Source organism: Pholis gunnellus (assembly GCF_910591455.1).
Source record: "Pholis gunnellus genome assembly, chromosome: 13".
In the NCBI taxonomy this organism is placed as follows: domain Eukaryota; kingdom Metazoa; phylum Chordata; class Actinopteri; order Perciformes; family Pholidae; genus Pholis; species Pholis gunnellus.
Window position 1 is genome coordinate 1,107,515 of NC_136540.1, and position 20,938 is coordinate 1,128,452.

General features: G+C 44.4%; 1 protein-coding gene across 1 annotated transcript; it reads right to left on the minus strand.

Annotated features, from left to right (window-relative positions):
- Window positions 1–4,214: 4,214 nt before the first annotated feature.
- On the minus strand, window positions 4,215–20,649 carry LOC306705150 (scavenger receptor cysteine-rich type 1 protein M130-like; the record flags this gene model as incomplete). The annotated part of the gene is made up of 11 exons (XM_079171850.1): window positions 4,215–4,627; window positions 4,733–4,862; window positions 4,947–5,023; window positions 5,116–5,347; window positions 5,423–5,484; window positions 13,252–13,264; window positions 14,046–14,270; window positions 14,346–14,407; window positions 17,424–17,493; window positions 17,593–17,708; window positions 20,607–20,649. 11 exons carry the CDS (start codon window positions 20,647–20,649, stop codon window positions 4,269–4,271), a joined length of 1,389 nt encoding a protein of 462 aa, XP_079027976.1. The 3' UTR covers window positions 4,215–4,268.
- Window positions 20,650–20,938: the final 289 nt, after the last annotated feature.

Genomic DNA, 20,938 nt, shown 5'->3' on the forward strand with positions numbered 1-20,938 from the left:
CTGACCTCACGCTGCCAGTCGTCATCAACGGCGCCCGACTTCCTGTAGGACGTCTCAGGATCCACGGAGAGAAACACAGAACCTTCTCTGGTCTCTCAGAGCAGCTGTAGACATCATCACTTCCTCTCTGTCTGTCAGTGAACACACCACATGTTCCAGTTTAGAACCCAGGAGCTGCTGATGCTTCATTCTAGAGCTCACAACTGTTCAACACACACACGAAAATTTTACTCTGGCAAAATACCAAAAATGGTAAATAAACTCTAAAGAAAGTGGATTAAAAAAACTAACCTAAAGTACTAATTAAACTACAAAAGATTTTTTGTGATTTCGAAGCAAAGACGTGAAATTAATTTAAAAAACGTTTACTTGAGCGGGAAACTGTCGTGACGCTGTGACGCGACAGCCAATCAACGATGAGCGTCTCCTCCTGACGTCACTGATGAAACAGAAATGGAGGAGAAAGTATTTCATGATAGTTTTATGATAGTACTTCATATTTATACACAGACCGGACGTTACTACGTGTACACATGTATAGTTATATGAATACACCATAAATGATCTACGGTACATAAACAATTACGTAACTGCTCTATTTATGCATAGATAGCATTATTTTGACTGTTGATGCTACAACGTTAGCATGTAGCCTAGCACTGATCGATCCGACTCAGTTCAGAAAACAAGCGTTTTAAGAGTGTATTTCTTGTATTCTTGCGGACAGACGTGACTACGCATTCATTCAGACTTATTACTAATAAACATGTTATTTCGGCTTCTTTTTTATCCGTTTGAGGCAACAGTTTAGTCCAATATACTCCATTTAATAAGATACTAGAACCAGATTAACGGAGAGTGAAGTTAGCTACAAACACACAACATGCTAATGCTAACGTTAGCGTCCTCTCAGAGTAAAGCTAGCTTTAAGGGTTCTAGTCAGAGAGGCTCAATGTCAGCTCTTACCGATCACCGGAAACAAACCGGTGGGTTGGTGAAGTTTACGGTTTCTCACGAGCTGCTGCAACGGGCCGCCGGTTAACGGTAACACACAGGGACACGCCCCCTTAAGGCTTCTTCTTCTTCTTTAAATTTGATTGGCGGGTCGCAACCAACTTGAATAGGTGCCTACCGCCACCTTCTGCTCCAGAGTGTGGATCAGAAAATAGACGTACAATCTCTACACCAAAACAAAACAAAACAAAATAGTAATAAAAGTAAACAAAATTAAATTAAAAAAGCATTAAAAAAAAACCACTCTAACCAGCGCCCTTGTACCTTATCCCTGGATTTCAATCAGACCCTGTAAAACCCGTGTTCCTTAAGAAAGCTAACAGAACCCTAACCTGTGCTCAGTACTCCTTTCAGTGAGCATTCACCATCTCCACTGTGTGAACTAGACTATCAGCTGTTCTTCTGTTGATTCTAATTCCTTTAGCTGGTGTTGCCGCCCCATATCCTGTCTCTCCTGTCTCAGGTTTCTAAGCACCGTCTACCTTATCTTTATAAAATAAATTAAAAACCCTCATTTAGAAAATTAAGATACACTTATGAAATAAGAAAAACACAATTATTAATAAGAATAATCTTTAGTTGTGAAAATAAGCAAAATCCTTAATTACATAATATTGTAAAATCCTAATGAAAAAGGAAATTTCGTGAATTACAAAATAAAGTGAAACGCTCATGATTTAAGCAAAATACTTTATTACATTTGTTTTTATTCCTTAATTACAAAACTAAGTCAATTTATGAAGTACAACAATTTGTTATATTCTTATGAAATGAGCAAAATCCTGAACTATGAAAAAATGTAAATACCTTGATTGCAACATTAATGAAGTACAACAATAAGCGACATTCTAATGAAATAAGTAAAATCCTTCATTACAAAACAAAGCAAAATGCAAATGATTTAAGTAAAACACTAATTATAAAAAACAAGCAAAATCCTTCATTACAAAATGAACGACAATGATTAAGAACAACAATGAGCAAAATAGTAAAAACTTCTGAATCTGAAATAAATGAGTTTTAGGGGCTGATCACAGCGGGACGTTGTTCATATTTGTATTATTCTGATTATCTTTGAGATAAATGTTGCTCACTACAATAAAAGAGTCATGTGAACCACAAGGAGCTAAAGTGAAGTCATGAAGCTCATTCTATGTTTTAAAGGACAAACAGCAGATTGTGAACATTGAGTCTCGTTCTGCAGAATGTAGAAGATATGTCAATGTTTCATGTTTATTCTAATACCTCACATTAACATTGTTCCTCATAGTCTTTGCTTCCTGCTTGGACTCTGGTAAACCTGATCTCAAGTCTACTTTTAAATGAAACTTTATATCTGTGAGGTGATTTTAAACATTCACGTCTTCAGCAGGAACCAATGGGCTTGGAGCTGAGAGCCACAGACAGGAAGTCAGAACGTGTGGAGAGACCAACACATTGTTGAGAGTCAGACAGACAGCCCATAATAATGTGATATCATATTCAGCCTTCTGGTTTAAGGGAACATGCGTATCAAAGGGAGCTGGTGGTGGTTGTGTGGTAGAAATCATCTGGATGTGAGATGAGCTCCTTGGAGGAGCTACTCTGCTCCCTGAGCTCCTTCTTCTTCTTCTTCTTCTTCTTCTTCTTCTTCTTCTTCTTCTTCAGCTGCAGGAACACCCAGGTTATAACGAACCAGCTCAGCGTTCTTCTGTCTGCACGGCATCCGCCCCTTGTTTTCCTGCAGAGACATGACAGCACAGTCCTGTCTTCAGTTCACTGAACACAGAGCGAGAGCTTCATGTCAGTGGCTGGTCTAAACAACAGACGTGTGTCCGTACCTTACAGTAGACGTAAAGGGCAATGGTCACCAACAGCAGAGTCAGCGGCAGGACGACCGCTTTGATGATCAGAGGTGTTGGATCTGAACAAACACATGGACAGTCATCATCACACGACATCATGAGTCCAACAGCTCCCATTGACCCTGAAATCTACAATCACTGACACGTTTTACTCTTCATGTTTACTTCCTGTTCACTGTTTGAACCACAGACGTTATAGAAGAAGTGGACGGATTCGTCAAGACGTCACTCATTGGTTTGTGGACTGTGGCCGTCGCCATCTTGTTTTATTTACAACCAGTGAGCAGGAAGTGACCATATCTGGACTGAGGAGGAGTGACGTAGAGACCTGTCAATCACTGTGTAGCCCCGCCCCTAAAGCATCCCCTGCTTTATGGTCTGTGTGACTCTAAATGGACCATCATTTACTAAATGAACATCATGCTGTATTGAAGAAGACTTGAATCTAGAGATTGAGACCATAAACTCATGTTTACAATGTTTACTGAGGTAATAAATCAAGAGAGAAGTAGAGTCATTTTCTCATAGACTTCTATACAACCAGAGGAGTCGCCCCCTGGTGGACACTAGAGAGAATGCAGCTTTAACACATGAAGCTCTGGCTTCTCTGTTCAGTAGCAGATGTCGCTGCCTGGAACAATCGTGTTCGTAGTTAAAAGAGACCAACATGATGGTAGAAACAGGAAGCAACAAGTGACTTCAGTTAAAAACTGTTTCCATGAACTCGAGGGTCTAAAGAGACGGTGTCACTTTTCAGACAGAGTTTAAAGTCTTCAGCGGTAAATGTTCAGTTTTAGAGCCAGTCAGAACGAAGCGTTGTGTTTTTGTTACATTGTTACATTTGATCTGGTTACTTTTGGTTTCATGTTACAATGATGTCATCACCTACGTCCTGTTTTCATCACCAGAGCTCCGGGTCAGAGCTGGACCGTGCTACGCTGTGATTGGCCAGTCAGCGCTAGAGGGGCGGGACTTAGTGAAGAGTCGATTGAAAGCGTAATCGCCATCGTTAACGGCTGTCTCAGCGTTTGGTCTCCAGGATAACCCTGGTTCTCTGAGTGAGGGATCGGAGCACACCGCCCTTCTTGCTTCTGATTGGTGGAGGAACTACACTTGAAAATGGTGAGTTGGGGGCTAAGAGGTGTTACGACTGATGTGGTGGCAGTGGAGCTTTGTGATTGGTCACCTCAGAAGGGGCTTCAGTTCTCAGAGAACCAGAGTTATCCTGGTAACCAGACCTGCTCTGTGCTACAGTAGATTGTTAGCTGTTGCCTTTGATAGACTGTGTTTAGGTTTGGTTACTCTATGACATGTGTAACACAATGACAGGAGTCACAGAGTCATTCCAGAAACAACAACATGGACTCTGTGGTCAGCTGATCACCTTCAGTCAGTTTGGACCAATCATCTTCAAACCTGCATGTAAACAGTCAGCTTACCTAAGACAGTGATGGAGAGCAGACGGCTCTCAGAGGAGAAGGTGTGATTAAAAACATAGAGCTGATAAACACAGCTGTAGCTTCCTTGGTGGGCGGACCCTGCAGCAGGAAACAGGAAGTGGGCAGAGTGATTGACAGCTGGCTGGGTGTAGTTGTGTGCTGAGTTGGAGGAGGTGAAGGTGAGCTGGAAGGAGCCTCCTGGGTACTGTGGCTGGATGGAGCAGCAGATGGTGAAGGTGGAGCGCCTGAGCACCGGAGCCCCCTGCTGCTGGGCCTCGGAGACCCCGTACATTGAGGAGGACACAGAGATGATTGGCTGAAGCAGCAGCTCTGTAAACACAGAGAGATGATGAAAGTTCATGTTTACCCTCCGTTGAACAAGATGGACCCTGAATAATGACGTGATGTCATAGATGATGTCACTGATGGACTTACCTGAGCAGATGAGATCCAGGATGGAGGAAGAGGAAAAGGAATATGATGTTACACAATCCTTCAGAGCAGATCCAGACTGAACACAGTGAGAGTAGATCCTCCACACAGGTCTCTCTGAGGACTCCTCTCTCTTTCTGATAGAAACAGCAGAGCCACAGTCCAGATCTCTACAGGCAACAGCTGCTGTCTTCAGGATCCAGTCATAGCCACGTACTGGTCTCCAGTCTCCTTCATGTTTCACCTCCAGTGTTCCTGCACAGCGACTGGCTCCTCCCACCAACCTGACAGGTTCTGAACAGAAACAAGAGAGTCGTCAGTAAAGAACAAAGTGAGTTTCAGTAGAACAGAAATGAACCAGATCAAAGCTGCAGCTCCTCTTCTACCTGAGCAGGTGAGTCCAACAGCTTTACCAGGTGAGCAGGTGTTTCTATCTGAGCCTGAGCTTCTACAGTCCAGGAGAGCAGACTCATGGCCTCCACACTGGAACTCTTTGGTCCACATCGGAGCCTCCACTTCTCCATAGAGCGCCCCCTGGAGGACTGAAGGAGCCCCACAGCCAAGCTCCCTACAGACCACCTCTGCATCCTGCTGGTCAAAGTCCTCTTCACACACTGAGGACCACCACTGGTTAGACTGGTTAGACTGGTTAGACTGGTTAGACTGGTTAGTCTGGTTAGTCTGGTTAGTCTGGTTAGACTTCACCTCCAGTCTGCCTGAGCACACACTAGTCCCGTCCACCAGCCTGACAGAGTCTGCAGAGATGATAGAAGATGAAAGAGAGAGAGACAAAACACACCAGACACTAAATAACAAGATGTCATGAAACAATAATTCAGAGATTAAATTGAATAATACAATAAGTCAATAATATTTACAATAATAATAATAATCAGTAACCAGCTAGCTAAGTTCGCTCAAAACACAAATATCTAAAGATCATGAACTGAACATATTTAGTCAGACTGGGAGGAGGATTCTTTTTTAGTTCACTGAGATCTGAACAGCGTCTGTCTTGTCTGCGATGTGAGCGTGGTCTTTCCAAAGCAGAGACTTTGGAGCGTCATTATGAAACGGTGCACAGAAGCTCAGAGACGCATCAGTGCTGCTGGGTTCATCATGTTGTGCTACACAGAGAACGTTCCTCGACTTCCTTCATCATCATGTAGAATTCACCAGCAAGCGTTGTGGTGGAAGATGTTCAACATGAAAGAAGGGAGGGGTGTTGCCTTGAAGACTGTGAGTTGTGTTGGGACCAGGACTCTACAGAGAACGGTATTGTGGACTCACTTGGAGGAGAAGGGCTCTGAACACAGAGACCTGCTGCTGCACACTGATGTAAGATGGCTGAGCAGAGGAACATTGGTGTTGACATTCAGTGAGACTTTGTGAATCTTTCATTCCATGCAGAAGATGCACAGCTAGAGGACTACCAGTGGCTCCTGGATTCAGTGTGTGTGACAGATCTCCCTTTACTGGTCAAGAAGCTGGTTTAGAGCTGCAGGACTATGAAGAACATGTCATCAACAGGATCAGTGAAGGAAACACGTTCAAAAGACACAACTGCTGTCAAGTAGGCTTTAACGCTGTGAACTTTCCTCACATGCAGACGGAAGTGAAACATCAGGACAAAGACATTGTGCAGCTTGACTTCTATGAGGAGCAACACGAGAACATCAGCAGAGCTTTACTGAGAGCTAAATAGTGTCAGTGTTCCACCTGGACAGCTTTGCTGCTGAGGAAGAGATTCTCTCACTGCACATTCACACTGAGATCAAATCAAGGGAAACACCTGCATGAATGAAGAGTTATGGGACGTACTGATGAACACAAGTATCCACACCTCAGAAGATGTGCCTTGAAGTTGATGAAGAAACATGTCTCCACTTCAGCAGCACCAGGTGCTGAGCCAGTAGAGTTCAACGTGCCAACAAGTCACGTTTGAAAGCAGACAATGAGAATCTAACGGTACACCGGATAAGGAAGAGACAGGTGAAGGCTCATGAAGGGACAGAGCACCTCAGAGAGTGTTTTAGAGACTCCCAGGATGTAGAGAGGGAGGAACTGGACCACAACATGAAGTAGATTGGCACATAGATGATGTCACTGATGGGCTTACCTGAGCAGGTGAGATCCAGGATGTAGGAAGAGGAAGATGATGATGATACACAATCCTTCAGAGCAGATCCAGACTGAACACAGTGAGAGTTGATCCTCCACATAGATCTCCATGAGGACTCCTCTCTCTGTCTGGTAGAAACAGCAGAGCCACAGTCCAGATCTCTACAGAAAACATCTGCTGTCTTCTGGGTCCAGTAACGGTCACCTGCTGGTCTCCAGTCTCCTTCATGTTCCACCTCCAGTGTTCCTGCACAGCGACTGTCTCCTCCCACCAACCTGACAGCTTCTGAACAGAAACAAGAGAGTCGTCAGTAAAGAAATGAATTTAATTAATAAAACATAAACTAACACATGAATGCTGGTTCTGCTTCACTGGTTCTTTATTTCTCTTTTCTTTCTCTGTTTACCTGTTGATGTGTGATTTCCTTCAGCCTGGAGTCCTGGAGAAATAGACACATATTTGTTGATTTAAGTAAATATAATAGAAATGTATTTGCAATTTACACCAAAAACTTATTGTGATGTTGTTGCATTAATATTCAGACAGTTGAACCTGCTTTAAAAACAAGACTGTGTTTACACGTCTCCTTCTGTTTCAGCCAATCACAGAAGAGGAGATTAAAGGGTCATATTCTTTTGTGACAATACGACAAAACAATTATTATTTTTTAAATTTAAATTGTTATTAACAAGGGCTTCCCTCAGAAGGCAGAGCATCGTGAGGGGAGGGGCTAAAAACAGAGAAATGTCCAAAGTTAAGAAGACACAATAACAACATATTATATTGATTATTATCAGGCAGCAAAGAAAAGGCTTTAAAATGGTTCAGCCAATCAGAGGCAGCGAGTCATGACGCTCTCTCAGTACTCAGTGATGAACACATTGTGTTTCCTGTGAGTGCTTCACAATAAAAGCCCCCATTGTGATTGTCTTGTTGAGGTGTTTTAATGTGAAGCAGCAGTAAATGCTGAGTCAGCATTAGCAGTAACTCAATGCTGCTCTGATCCGTCTGTAGGAGAGTGAACAGGAACCAGTGAGGCTGATATCAGACTACAAACAGCCTCACTGATCACATGCTGCATCGTTTCCTGTCTATTAGTCATGAGTCTGAATCTATGGAGGACTCCACCACCAACAGCATAACACACTGCACACAGAGATCATTACTGAGTACACATTGACTGCATGAATATTCATTTACTACAAACATAATCAAGAACTTATGATTTGATTGACATGTTGGATTTTAACTTGAATGTGTTCGTTGAGGAAACATCACGTTTTATAAACTAAGAGGAAACTTTTGAGGAGTTTTTATTTTAACATGGAGGCTGGTACAGTTCATGCAGTCAATAATTAATCACTTTATTATTATTATTCACCAAGAATTATTCATTTATTATGAAACTTTTTTATTTGATCGCAACAATACGACCTCACTCCATTGTCTTCATGTTCAGTGTGTGTGTGTGTGTGTGTGTGTGTGTGTGTGTGTGTGTGTGTGTGTGTGTGTGTGTGTGTGTGTGTGTGTGTGTGTGTGTGTGTGTGTCTATGGAGGTTTGGAGCTTCCAGAAACAAGTCCACCTCTCTACACTTCAGGATGTCGTTGTCCTGATAACTTTACAGTTCAGTCCAGTGGAAACCCACTGACTGTCACTGTGACAGAGGAAGGAACATCCTGGAGACATTGCTGTCAGAGATGATGTCACTGATGATGTCACTGATGGGCTTACCTGAGCAGGTGAGATCCAGGCTGTACAAAACGGAATCTGGCATTAAACACTCTCTCAGAGTAGATCCAGACTGAATACGTTGAGAGTCGATCCACCACACAGATCTCTTTGAGGACTCCTCTCTCCGTCTGGTAGAAACAACAGAGCCACAGTCCAGATCTCTACAGGCAACAGCTGTTGTCTTCAGGATCCAGTCAAAGCCATCACGTACTGGTCTCCAGTCTCCTTGATGTTTCATCTGCAGTGTTCCTGCACAGCGACTGGCTCCTCCCACCAACCTGACAGGTTCTGAACAGAAACAAGAGAGTCGTCAGTGTAGGAGCCAAATGTGGTGTTATTCTCCGGGTATACATTGGGTGGCGCTATATTATTGTCCTGTGCTCTGTCTATATATTTTGGTAACTCACTGGTGTTGGCAGGTGTTTGACCCCGGAAGGGCAAACGGTTTTTGACCGCTTTATGCGTTACAGTTTCCCGAACTGGTGTGTTTATGTCGGTGGAAACAAAGGAAAATAAACAAGCTCTCATCAAACAAACTGGTCAGTGAATATGTATGTCAAAGCTAATCTAGACGCCCCACGCTAGCGCGTCAACCAGGTCATTCCGGAGGGAACGACACCTCAGTGGCCTACAGAACAGGTCTGGGCTTCTTTAACATTAGTCAAAAACCTGGCTCAAGGTGGATCGTTGTTTTGGAAAACATCGGCACGTCCGGGACGCGGCCATAGAGGAATCCAGCACGAGGAGGGATGCTCGGAGCTGGTCGGGTCTCTGGCAAGGTTGGAGGACGGAGCTAACGCTAACGCGGCCGTGAAGCATCGGACCACCGGATCATCGCACGGCGCCCAATGCACAGAGAGGAATCCAGCACGAGGAGGGATGCTCGGAGCTGTTCGGGTCTCTGGCAAGGTTGGAGGACGGAGCTACGGAGCTAATGCTAACGCGGCCGTGGAGCATCTGACCACCGGATCATCGCACGGCGCCCAACGCACAGAGAGGTATGCGTAGCGCTACTCTGTTTTTAGCCATTTACATTGTGTGCACACACAACTGGACATAAACCCAACGCTTGGTTGCCGAAGCGTGCGGACAAGAACAATAGACTTTGCATTTTGACATTCTATCATGGAGAACCGCGAGGCGGTGTTGGACTATACTACCGGGACTGCTGTGTTAATTGAGGGTAAACCCAGCTCTATGTCTGGTGGTGTTGAAACGCAAAAACGTGTAGTTAAGCGCACTGCAAAGGCGCTTGCTAACAAATTAGAAACGTTGCAAAATAGTAGAAAAGCTAAGCTAAATAAAGCAAACACCATAAGAAAATCAATACAATATTTATTGTCTGGGGATGATAAAACACAGGTATCAAATGCTCTTGGAGGACTGATTAAGGTGTGTGATGAAGCAAAATGCATGCATGAATCTCTGTTGGGTTTTCTGCCTTGTGATGAGAGGGAAAAACATGTAACATGGTTTAAAGAAAAAATGATGTCTAATGATGAATGTATTGCTGGTACAAAACTGTGGGTTTCATTCAATGAAGGTACTCTGTATGAAAATGGTAATGTTGAGGATGGTATTAATCCAAATGACAGTGTTTCTAATGTTGGTAGTAAACACTCAAGTCAAAGGAGTAATACAAGTGGTAAATCCGGTACCACGTCCTCTGCACGGATAAGGGTGGAGGCAAGTAGAGCCGCACTTATCGCTCGCGCATCAGCTTTAAAAGAAATACATGCTTTGGAGGAGCAGGAGCAACAGCTGAGGAGGAAAAGAGAGCAGCTTGATTTGGAAGCCAAACTAGCTGCTTCCAATGCTATGTTGGCAGTATATCAGGCCTCTGATTTTAAAAGTTGTTCTCAAGGACCTTCAGATGGCATGGCTTCCTATTTTGAACGGGGAAAAAGGAAAAGGGAATCTGTCAACTGCTTAAACCCTTTGGCAAAGGAATACAAACCGGAGGGAAAAGCAAAGACACAAAATGACTTGACAGACTGGCCGTTACCACCTGATAAACCACGATCAACGGATGTGCGACCAAAGGAAATTGAGCAATGGTTTAAAGTTACTTCGCAACCTCAATGCAGTCCCAGTGAACAACAGCAGGATAAGAATATACTGGGAACGCATCAGTTCCAGTACCAATTGACGACGGCCCAGTTAAAGGAGGAAGAAAAGCATTCTACAAACCACCATCAAATCAATCTAAATCCACCTGGAGACATACTTGCCATCATGCACAGGCAAAATGACATAACAGCAGCTCTGGTGCACCAGCAGCGTTCATCATCTCTGCCACCACGACAAATTCCCACATTTGATGGGGACCCTCTCCAGTACAGAGCCTTTATCAAAGCCTTTGAACAAGGAGTAGAGGAAAAGGCAGGAAGAGCAGATTGTTTATATTACTTGGAACAATTTACAGGAGGACAGCCGAGAGAGCTGGTGCGCAGCTGCCAGCATATGGCTCCGGAGCGTGGCTATGCAGTGGCTAAAGGACTTCTACAGGAACATTTTGGAAATCAGTATAAAATTGCAGCAGCATACATGGAAAAGGCTTTGGCATGGCAAACAATAAAATCTGAGGATGGCAAAGCACTTCAAGCGTATGCTTTATTCTTGCGTGGCTGCTGCAATGTCATGGAGGAGCTCCAGTACATGCAGGAACTGGATATGCCTGTACACATGAGAGCCATCATAGCAAAGTTGCCATTCAAAATGAGGGATCAATGGAGGACCACAGCTCATGGCATTGTAGAGACGGCTAACCACAGAGCTCACTTTATGGATCTGGTCACATTCATTGAGCGTCGTGTCAGAATTCTTTCTGACCCTCTGTTTGGTGACATACAGGACCCATCAACCGGTGTTACTGGGACAAGGACTTACGACAGGTGTAAATCCCAACCCAGCAACAGAGGGACGGTAAATATTGTTGCCACCGCAGTAACCTCTATGGACTGGCCTGAGGAAGCTATGGAACCAACAGCAGATACAGGGAAGGCCGAAAAGGCTGGATGCCTGTGCTGTGCCCATAATCACTCATTGGAGGAGTGCAAGCAGTTCAAGGGAATGAAGCACAAGGAAAAGCTTGACTTTCTGAAGGAACAGAGAGTTTGCTTTGCATGCTTGTGTGTTGGTCACATGAGCCGGGACTGCGAAAGGCGCTTGTCTTGCAAAGAATGTGGTAAAACTCATCCTACTGTGCTTCATATCAAAGGACAAATACCAGCTTTGGAACAGTTAAAGGAACCACCTAATGACCAGCCAACTTCAGTGAAGACATGTGGATATACAGGGGCCGGTAAGGACCGTTGTGGACTATCGATTCTCCCTGTAAAGGTGAAATCTGCAAAGGGAAATCACATTATTCAAACGTATGCCTTCCTGGATCCTGGTAGTTCAGCCACATTCTGCTCAGAACATCTAATGCAGAAGCTGAATATTACAGGCAAAAGAACCAACTTCTTGCTACAGACAATGGGGCAGGAAGCGATTGTTCCAGCGTACACCTTGAGTGGTTTGGAGATATCTGGTCTGGACAGTGATGAATTTTATACTTTACCAGATGTTCTAACTCAGAGGAGCATGCCAGTCACTGCTGACAACATGGTGACACCTGAAGACCTCACTAACTGGCCGTATTTGTCACAAGTACACATCCCAAGCATAAAGGCAAGCGTGGACCTGTTGATTGGAACTGATGCTCCCAAGATGTTGGAACCTTGGGAGGTCATTAACAGCCGTGAAAATGGCCCGTACGCCATCAGGACAGTGCTAGGGTGGGTTGTTAATGGTCCGCTGAATGGAAATAGTGGTGCTTTAGGGGCAGAGATTTCCTCTGCTACGGTGAACAGGATAACTGTGTGCAAACTGGAAAAAATGCTGACCAATCAGTACAATCACGAATTCAATGAAAAGGCGGAGGAAGAGGAAATGTCCAGAGAAGATCTCAAGTTTCTGGAAACCATGGAGCGCTCATCAGTACTTCAGGATGGGAAATATTGTTTGAAGTTGCCCTTCAGGAACCAAGAGGTCTATCTGCCCAATAACTTTGCTGTGGCTAAACAAAGGATTCAGGGGTTGAGAAAAAGATTTCTTAACAATAAGCATTTACACCAGGAGTATGCAGGTTACATGAATAAACTCATCAGTAAGGCCTACGCCGAACAAGTTCCTCAGCAAGAACTGCGTTGTGGAAAAGGGAAGGTGTGGTACATCCCCCACCATAGCTTCCACCATCCGAGGAAGGGATCCCTTCAAGTGGTGTTCGACGGTGGAACCATGTTCCAAGGAGCATCGTTGAACAGCGAACTCTTGAGAGTTGGAGGAAGGTTGAGCAGAGGAGCAATGCATGATGAACCCAAACATCCACTCATCCTCGGCAAGGATCAACAGGGATCTATGCTCATTCTCAAGCATGTACACCAGAATCTGGGCCATGGTGGACGGACTCATACACTGTCCACGGTGAGGAAGAGGTTTTGGATCACCAAGGCCAATTCTGCTGTCAAAAAGATCATTGCTGAATGCAGTTTTGGTAGACGCCACAATGGAAGAGCAGAACAAAAGATGGCAGATCTTCCTATGGGTAACTCAGCTTTGCCACCTGAAGTGTTCAAGCCTCATGACCAGTATGGTAGAAGACGATGGAAGCAGATGCAGTACCTCTCAGATCTTTCTGGAAGAGATGGGTAAGAGGTACTTACCCTTGCTCCAAGAGAGGCAAAATGGAACCAGAGGAAAAAGAGTTTGGTTGCTGGAGGTATTATGGTAATCATGCATCCTTCAGCTCCTCGTGGTTCATGTCCACTTGGCAAGGTTCTGAAAGTTTTATGGACAAAAATGGACTACTGTGCTCTGTGAGGTTACAGACTAAATATAACATCATTGAAAGGCCAGTCAGAAAACTCTCTTTGCTACAGAGAGTGTAAACTGATTTGTCTGTAAAGCACTTGGTCATAATTTAACATGTTTGGCTCCTTTGTTGTATTTTGTTTGAATTGTTATGTCTGTCTGGGTTAACAATTAGGGGCCGGTGTGTAGGAGCCAAATGTGGTGTTATTCTCCGGGTATACATTGGGTGGCGCTATATTATTGTCCTGTGCTCTGTCTATATATTTTGGTAACTCACTGGTGTTGGCAGGTGTTTGACCCCGGAAGGGCAAACGGTTTTTGACCGCTTTATGCGTTACAGTTTCCCGAACTGGTGTGTTTATGTCGGTGGAAACAAAGGAAAATAAACAAGCTCTCATCAAACAAACTGGTCAGTGAATATGTATGTCAAAGCTAATCTAGACGCCCCACGCTAGCGCGTCAACCAGGTCATTCCGGAGGGAACGACACCTCAGTGGCCTACAGAACAGGTCTGGGCTTCTTTAACAGTCAGTAAAGAACAAAGTGAGTTTCAGTAGAACAGAAATGAACCAGATCAAAGCTGCAGCTCCTCTTCTACCTGAGCAGGTGAGTCCAACAGCTTTACCAGGTGAGCAGGTGTTTCTATCTGAGCCTGAGCTTCTACAGTCCAGCAGAGCAGACTCATGGCCTCCACACTGGAACTCTTTGGTCCACATCGGAGCCTCCACTTCTCCATAGAGCGCCCCCTGGAGGACTGAAGGAGCCCCACAGCTAAGCTCCCTACAGACCACCTCTGCATCCTGCTGGTCAAAGTCCTCTTCACACACTGAGGACCACCACTGGTTAGACTGGTTAGACTGGTTAGTCTGGTTAGACTGGTTAGACTGGTTAGTCTGGTTAGTCTGGTTAGACTTCACCTCCAGTCTGCCTGAGCACAGACTCGTCCCGTCCACCAGCCTGACAGAGTCTGCAGAGATGATAGAAGATGAAAGAGAGAGAAAACACAGCGTCAAGTCAAACAGGATGTTTCTTTTATGTCAATAGAAACAATATAAAGGACTGAAACATATTATTAGTAAATAAAATCACATGTAAAGCAGTAAAGTAATTCATATACTGACAATCTGAGTCTTCAGAAAAGAAACAGGGCGGAACCAATCTGCCTGGAACTGTAGACCAGCAGAGGCCCAATCCCAACCTCCACCCTCACGGACTCACACACTGAGGCTCCGTGAAGTCCCTGAGGGTTTAGTTCTGTCCCACTGTCAACCATCCAGTGTTTGAGTCTCTCAGACACTTTGAGTCCTTTATGAACCCGTTCTGTGAGTCAGCTTTAGATGCAGACTTTGCCTCAGGGGATTACCCACAAGTCATTGCAATGTGACGTTAAACACAGTGGCGGCTGGTGGAACATGTTGTAGGGCCATCCAATCAATGTCAGCAAACATCCCAGAATGATTTAATGCAAAAACATCAAGGTATCAAACACACATTACTACTTTACAGTTAAATATTTAACATTTATTCCAACATGAAAAAAAGCAGCAAATAACACTTTGACCAACACGTCAGGACGTCTTATTGTAGTCACGCTCACAGGCAACTCAGTGTAATATATATACACAGTATAATATATATCATATAATAATATTCAGTATAATATAAAACACACACACACACATATAGATACAAGCTATGATGAGTTTTCACTGTTAATTTACCATCTCTATTAAATGTTGATGCCTCCATGACCAAGTTGATGAAACTATGTAGAAGTTTCCTCCTCCCTCACTCCCTACCCTGGTGTTCTCATGTTTCCTTACCTCCTCCTCCCTCACTCCCTACCCTGGTGTTCTCATGTTTCCTTACCTCCTCCTCCCTCACTCCCTACCCTGGTGTTCTCATGTTTCCTTACCTCCTCCTCCCTCACTCCCTACCCCGGTGTTCTCATGTTTCCTTACCTCCTCCTCCCTCACTCCCTACCCTGGTGTTCTCATGTTTCCTTACCTCCTCCTCCCTCACTCCCTACCCTGGTGTTCTCATGTTTCCTTACCTCCTCCTCCTCCCTCACTCCCTACCCTGGTGTTCTCATGTTTCCTTACCTCCTCCTCCCTCACTCCCTACCCTGGTGTTCTCATGTCTCCTTACCTCCTCCTCCCTCACTCCCTACCCTGGTGTTCTCATGTTTCCTTACCTCCTCCTCCCTCACTCCCTACCCCGGTGTTCTCATGTTTCCTTACCTCCTCCTCCCTCACTCCCTACCCTGGTGTTCTCATGTTTCCTTACCTCCTCCTCCCTCACTCCCTACCCTGGTGTTCTCATGTTTCCTTACCTCCTCCTCCCTCACTCCCTACCCTGGTGTTCTCATGTCTCCTTACCTCCTCCTCCCTCACTCCCTACCCTGGTGTTCTCATGTCTCCTTACCTCCTCCTCCCTCACTCCCTACCCTGGTGTTCTCATGTTTCCTTACCTCCTCCTCCCTCACTCCCTACCCTGGTGTTCTCAAGTCTCCTTACCTCCTCCTCCCTCACTCCCTAACTGCTGGATGTGTCCTCGTTGTTGTAAAAAGATAAATAAGTTGTTAGCATGACATCATCCAGCTAGCCAAACCTGTGTGGTGCAGCTAGTAGAGAAGCTTCATGTTCTGCTTCTCTTTCCCGCTAGTCTGCTGTCTGATTGTGAGGTCAGGCTGATCTGGGATCAGATCTTTAACTGAAGTTTCTCCTCAAACGGGTCTTGGAGGAGTAGTGCTCGCGCTCACGCTCGCCTGTAGAGACTTCTCCTGACGAGAACGCGCAGGCTGAATCTATTTGAGGACGCTGATTGGCTCAATTGTACGTCACTCATTTCTATTTTTAATCAGCAATTGGCTAAACTGCTCCATAGACCCGCCTCGGCCTCACTAGCTTCGCGTTCTGAAACGTGCACACAAGCGGAGATGATGAGCAGACAGGCTGCATACAGAATCCCCTTCAAAATAAGAGCACAGGATTCTTTTTTTCTTCTTTTTTCTGTTTTTTGGGGGCTCAAGGGGGGGCCAGGCCACATGGCCCTCTATTGACCAGCCGCCACTGGTTGAACACGAGGTGACCAGTGGACGCATGGAGACGTAAACAAAGGTACAGAAAGAGGACGGCTCAGTGTTCAGCCTGCAGTATTACATTTACTCAGAAACATTCAGGCAGTGGTTCTCAAACGTTTTCTGTCAAGCCCCACTGTGGAGGCAGAAACATGTTCATGCCTCACCGCCCTAACAACATTGTAACAAAATGGCAAAAAATAGCTTCTTGAGGCTGCAATTAACCTGTTTTGCACTGCATATCTTTTCAAGATAATAATAATAAAGTGTAACCTGTAACACTGCACATTATGAAGGCAAATCACTGTCAAAATCCGAGAGAGCAAATGAGACCCATGAGCACACGAAAATCAAACAGCCGAGCGCGTATTTGACTTTGACGAGCGCTTTTATATCACTCCACGAGCAAAATTCACTCTCGCGTGAGCAAAAGTCGCTCGAGAAGCTTTAACCTGTTCGCTCTCGAGTAGTTTTTCTTTTTGACAGTAAGTGGGCGGACCCAGTCTCCAGTGTATCTCTACATCTGATTGGTCACAATGCTCGTCTTTGGATGAACCGGATATCACTGACACAGACGTCAGGGGGAGATTTTCAGATTGCGCTACAGGTCAGTTCCTGTTATGGTGGAAACCAAAGAAGCTGCTGGTGTGAACCAGTGAATAAGAAAGCTGTGGAGCTGAAGGAGGAGTCCTTTCAGGCTGGTTGCTGGTCGGCCCAGAGGACTCCTGAAGCAGCAGACATGGAGGTTTCACATGTAAAGATATCTTGGTGCATTCAGCACCTGATCTACTGAGGCAGCAGCTCATCAGACAAGTCTGCTGCCATTCTAGCTGCTGCATGTGTGTCCACCTGCAGACATTACTGTCAGAGATGATGTCACTGATGATGTCACTGATGGACTTACCTGAGCAGGTGAGATCCAGGATGTAGGAAAAGGAATCTGATGTGACACAATCCTTCAGAGCAGATCCAGACTGAACACAGTCAGAGTTGATCCTCCACACAGGTCTCATTGAGGACTCCTCTCTCCATCTGATAGAAACAGCAGAGCCACAGTCCAGATCTCTACAGACAACAGCTGCTGTCTTCAGGCTCCACTCATAGCCAGCTACTGGTCTCCAGTCTCCTTCATGTTTCACCTCCAGTGTTCCTGCACAGCGACTGTCTCCTCCCACCAACCTGACAGCTTCTGAACAGAAACAAGAGAGTCGTCAGTAAAGAAATGAATTTAATTAATAAAATATAAACTAACACATGAATGCTGGTTCTGCTTCACTGGTTCTTTATTTCTCTTTTCTTTCTCTGTTTACCTGTTGATGTGTGATTTCCTTCAGCCTGGAGTCCTGGAGAAATAGACACATATTTGTTGTTTTAAGTAAATATAATAGAAATGTATTTGCAATTTACACCAAAAACTAATTGTGATGTTGTTACATTAATATTCAGACAGTTGAACCTGCTTTAAAAACAAGACTGTGTTTAGATCAGTGGAGGCTGGTGGAACATGTTGTAGGGCCATCCAATCAATGTCAGCAAACATCCCAGAATGATTTAATGCAAAAACATCAAGGTATCAAACACACATTACTACTTTGCAGTTAAATATTTAACATTTATTCCAACATGAAAAAAAGCAGAAAATAACACTTTGACCAACACGTCAGGACGTCTTATTGTAGTCACGCTCACAGGCAACTCAGTGTAATATATATACACAGTATAATATATATCATATAATAATATTCAGGATAATATAAAACACACACACACACATATAGATACAAGCTATGATGAGTTTTCACTGTTAATTTACCATCTCTATTAAATGTTGATGCTTCCATGACCAAGTTGATGAAACTATGTAGAAGTTTCCTCCTCCCTCACTCCCTACCCTGGTGTTCTCATGTCTCCTTACCTCCTCCTCCCTCACTCCCTACCCTGGTGTTCTCATGTCTCCTTACCTCCTCCTCCCTCACTCCCTACCCTGGTGTTCTCATGTCTCCTTACCTCCTCCTCCCTCACTCCCTAACTGCTGGATGTGTCCTCGTTGTTGTAAAAAGATAAATAAGTTGTTAGCATGACATCATCCAGCTAGCCAAACCTGTGTGGTGCAGCTAGTAGAGAAGCTTCATGTTCTGCTTCTCTTTCCCGCTAGTCTGCTGTCTGATTGTGAGGTCAGGCTGATCTGGGATCAGATCTTTAACTGAAGTTTCTCCTCAAACTTCTCAAACGGGTCTTGGAGGAGTAGTGCTCGCGCTCGCGCTCGCCTGTAGAGACTTCTCCTGACGAGAACGCGCAGGCTGAATCTATTTGAGGACGCTGATTGGCTAAATTGTACGTCACTCATTTCTATTGTTAATCAGCAATTGGCTAAACTGCTCCATAGACCCGCCTCGGCCTCACTAGCTGCGCGTTCTGAAACGTGCACACAAGCGGAGATGATGAGCAGACAGGCTGCATACAAAATGCCCTTCAAAATAAAAGCACATGATTCTTTTTTTCTTCTTTTTTTGGGGGGGCTCAAGGGGGGGCCAGGCCCCATGGCCCTCTATTGACCAGCCGCCACTGGTTTACACGTCTCCTTCTGTTTCAGCCAATCACAGAAGAGGAGATTAAAGGGTCATATTCTTTTGTGACAATACGACAAAACAAGACATTTATCATTATTTTTATTTAAATTGTTATTAACAAGGACTTCCTTCAGAAGGCAGAGCATCGTGAGGGGAGGGGCTAAAAACAGAGAAATGTCCAAAGTTAAGAAGACACAATAACAACATATTATATTGATTATTATCAGGCAGCAAAGAAAAGGCTTTAAAATGGTTCAGCCAATCAGAGGCAGCGAGTCATGATGCTCTCTCAGTACTCAGTGATGAACACATTGTGTTTCCTGTGAGTGCTTCACAATAAAAGCCCCCATTGTGATTGTCTTGTTGAGGTGTTTTAATGTGAAGCAGCAGTAAATGCTGAGTCAGCATTAGCAGTAACTCAATGCTGCTCTGATCCGTCTGTAGGAGAGTGAACAGGAACCAGTGAGGCTGATATCAGACTACAAACAGCCTCACTGATCACATGCTGCATCGTTTCCTGTCTATTAGTCATGAGTCTGAATCTATGGAGGACTCCACCACCAACAGCATAACACACTGCACACAGAGATCATTACTGAGTACACATTGACTGCATGAATATTCATTTACTACAAACATAATCAAGAACTTATGATTTGATTGACATGTTGGATTTTAACTTGAATGTGTTCGTTGAGGAAACATCACGTTTTATAAACTAAGAGGAAACTTTTGAGGAGTTTTTATTTTAACATGGAGGCTGGTACAGTTCATGCAGTCAATAATTAATCACTTTATTATTATTATTCACCAAGAATTATTCATTTATTATGAAACTTTTTTATTTGATGCAACAATACGACCTCACTCGCATACTGCGTATGTATGTGTGTGTGTGTGCGTATGTGTGTGTGTGTGTGTGTGTGTGTGTGTGTGTATGTCTGTGTGTGTGTATGAGCGTACGTACGTGTGTATGTAAGTGTGTGTGTGCGTATATGTGTGTGCGTATGTGTGTGTACGTGTGTGTGCGTATGTGTGTGTGCGTATGTGTGTGTGTGTATGTGTGTATGTGCGTATGTGTGTGTGCGTATGTGTGTGCGTATGTGTTTGTGTGTTTGCGAATATACGTATTTGCATATGTGCGTGTGTGTATGTGTATGCGTATGTGTGTATGTGTGTGTGTTTGCGAATATGCGTGTGTGCGTATTTGCATATGTGTGTGTGTATGTGTGTATGTGTGTATGTGCATGTGTATGTGTGTATGTGTGTGTGTTTGCGAATATGCGTGTGTGCGTATTTGCATATGTGTGAATGTGTGTGTGTGTGTGTGTGTCCGTGTGTGTGCATATGTGTGTTGTCGTATCTGTGTGTGTGTGTAGGTGTGTATGTGCTTATGTGTGTATGTGCGTATGTCTGTATGTGTATGTGTGTGTATGTATGTGTGTGTGTGTTCTCTGATTTAAAGATACAACAGTAATATTGTAATAAAACACATCTTCTCTTAATCAGAGTCCTACCTGAGCTCCACAACAACAGCATCAGCATCAACAGGTGATCCATGACGTCCAGGTAGACCGTCTCTCTGTCCGTCTCTCTGTCCGTCTCTCTGTCCGTCTCTCTGTCCGTCTCTCTGTCCGTCTCTCTGTCCGTCTCTCTGTCCGTCTGAGTGTGTGTGTGCTGTCCTCAGTGTATATCTGCGTACAGGAAGAGGTGGAGCTTTACTGATGGCTTATCTGTCTTTAGTTTTACAGAGAAGAGTCTCTGTCACATGATCAGCTTCTTCTGTCCACCATGTTTCCAGTGTGACCAGTGGATCAGACACTTTTTCACTCTGGTGTCTTGTTCTCAC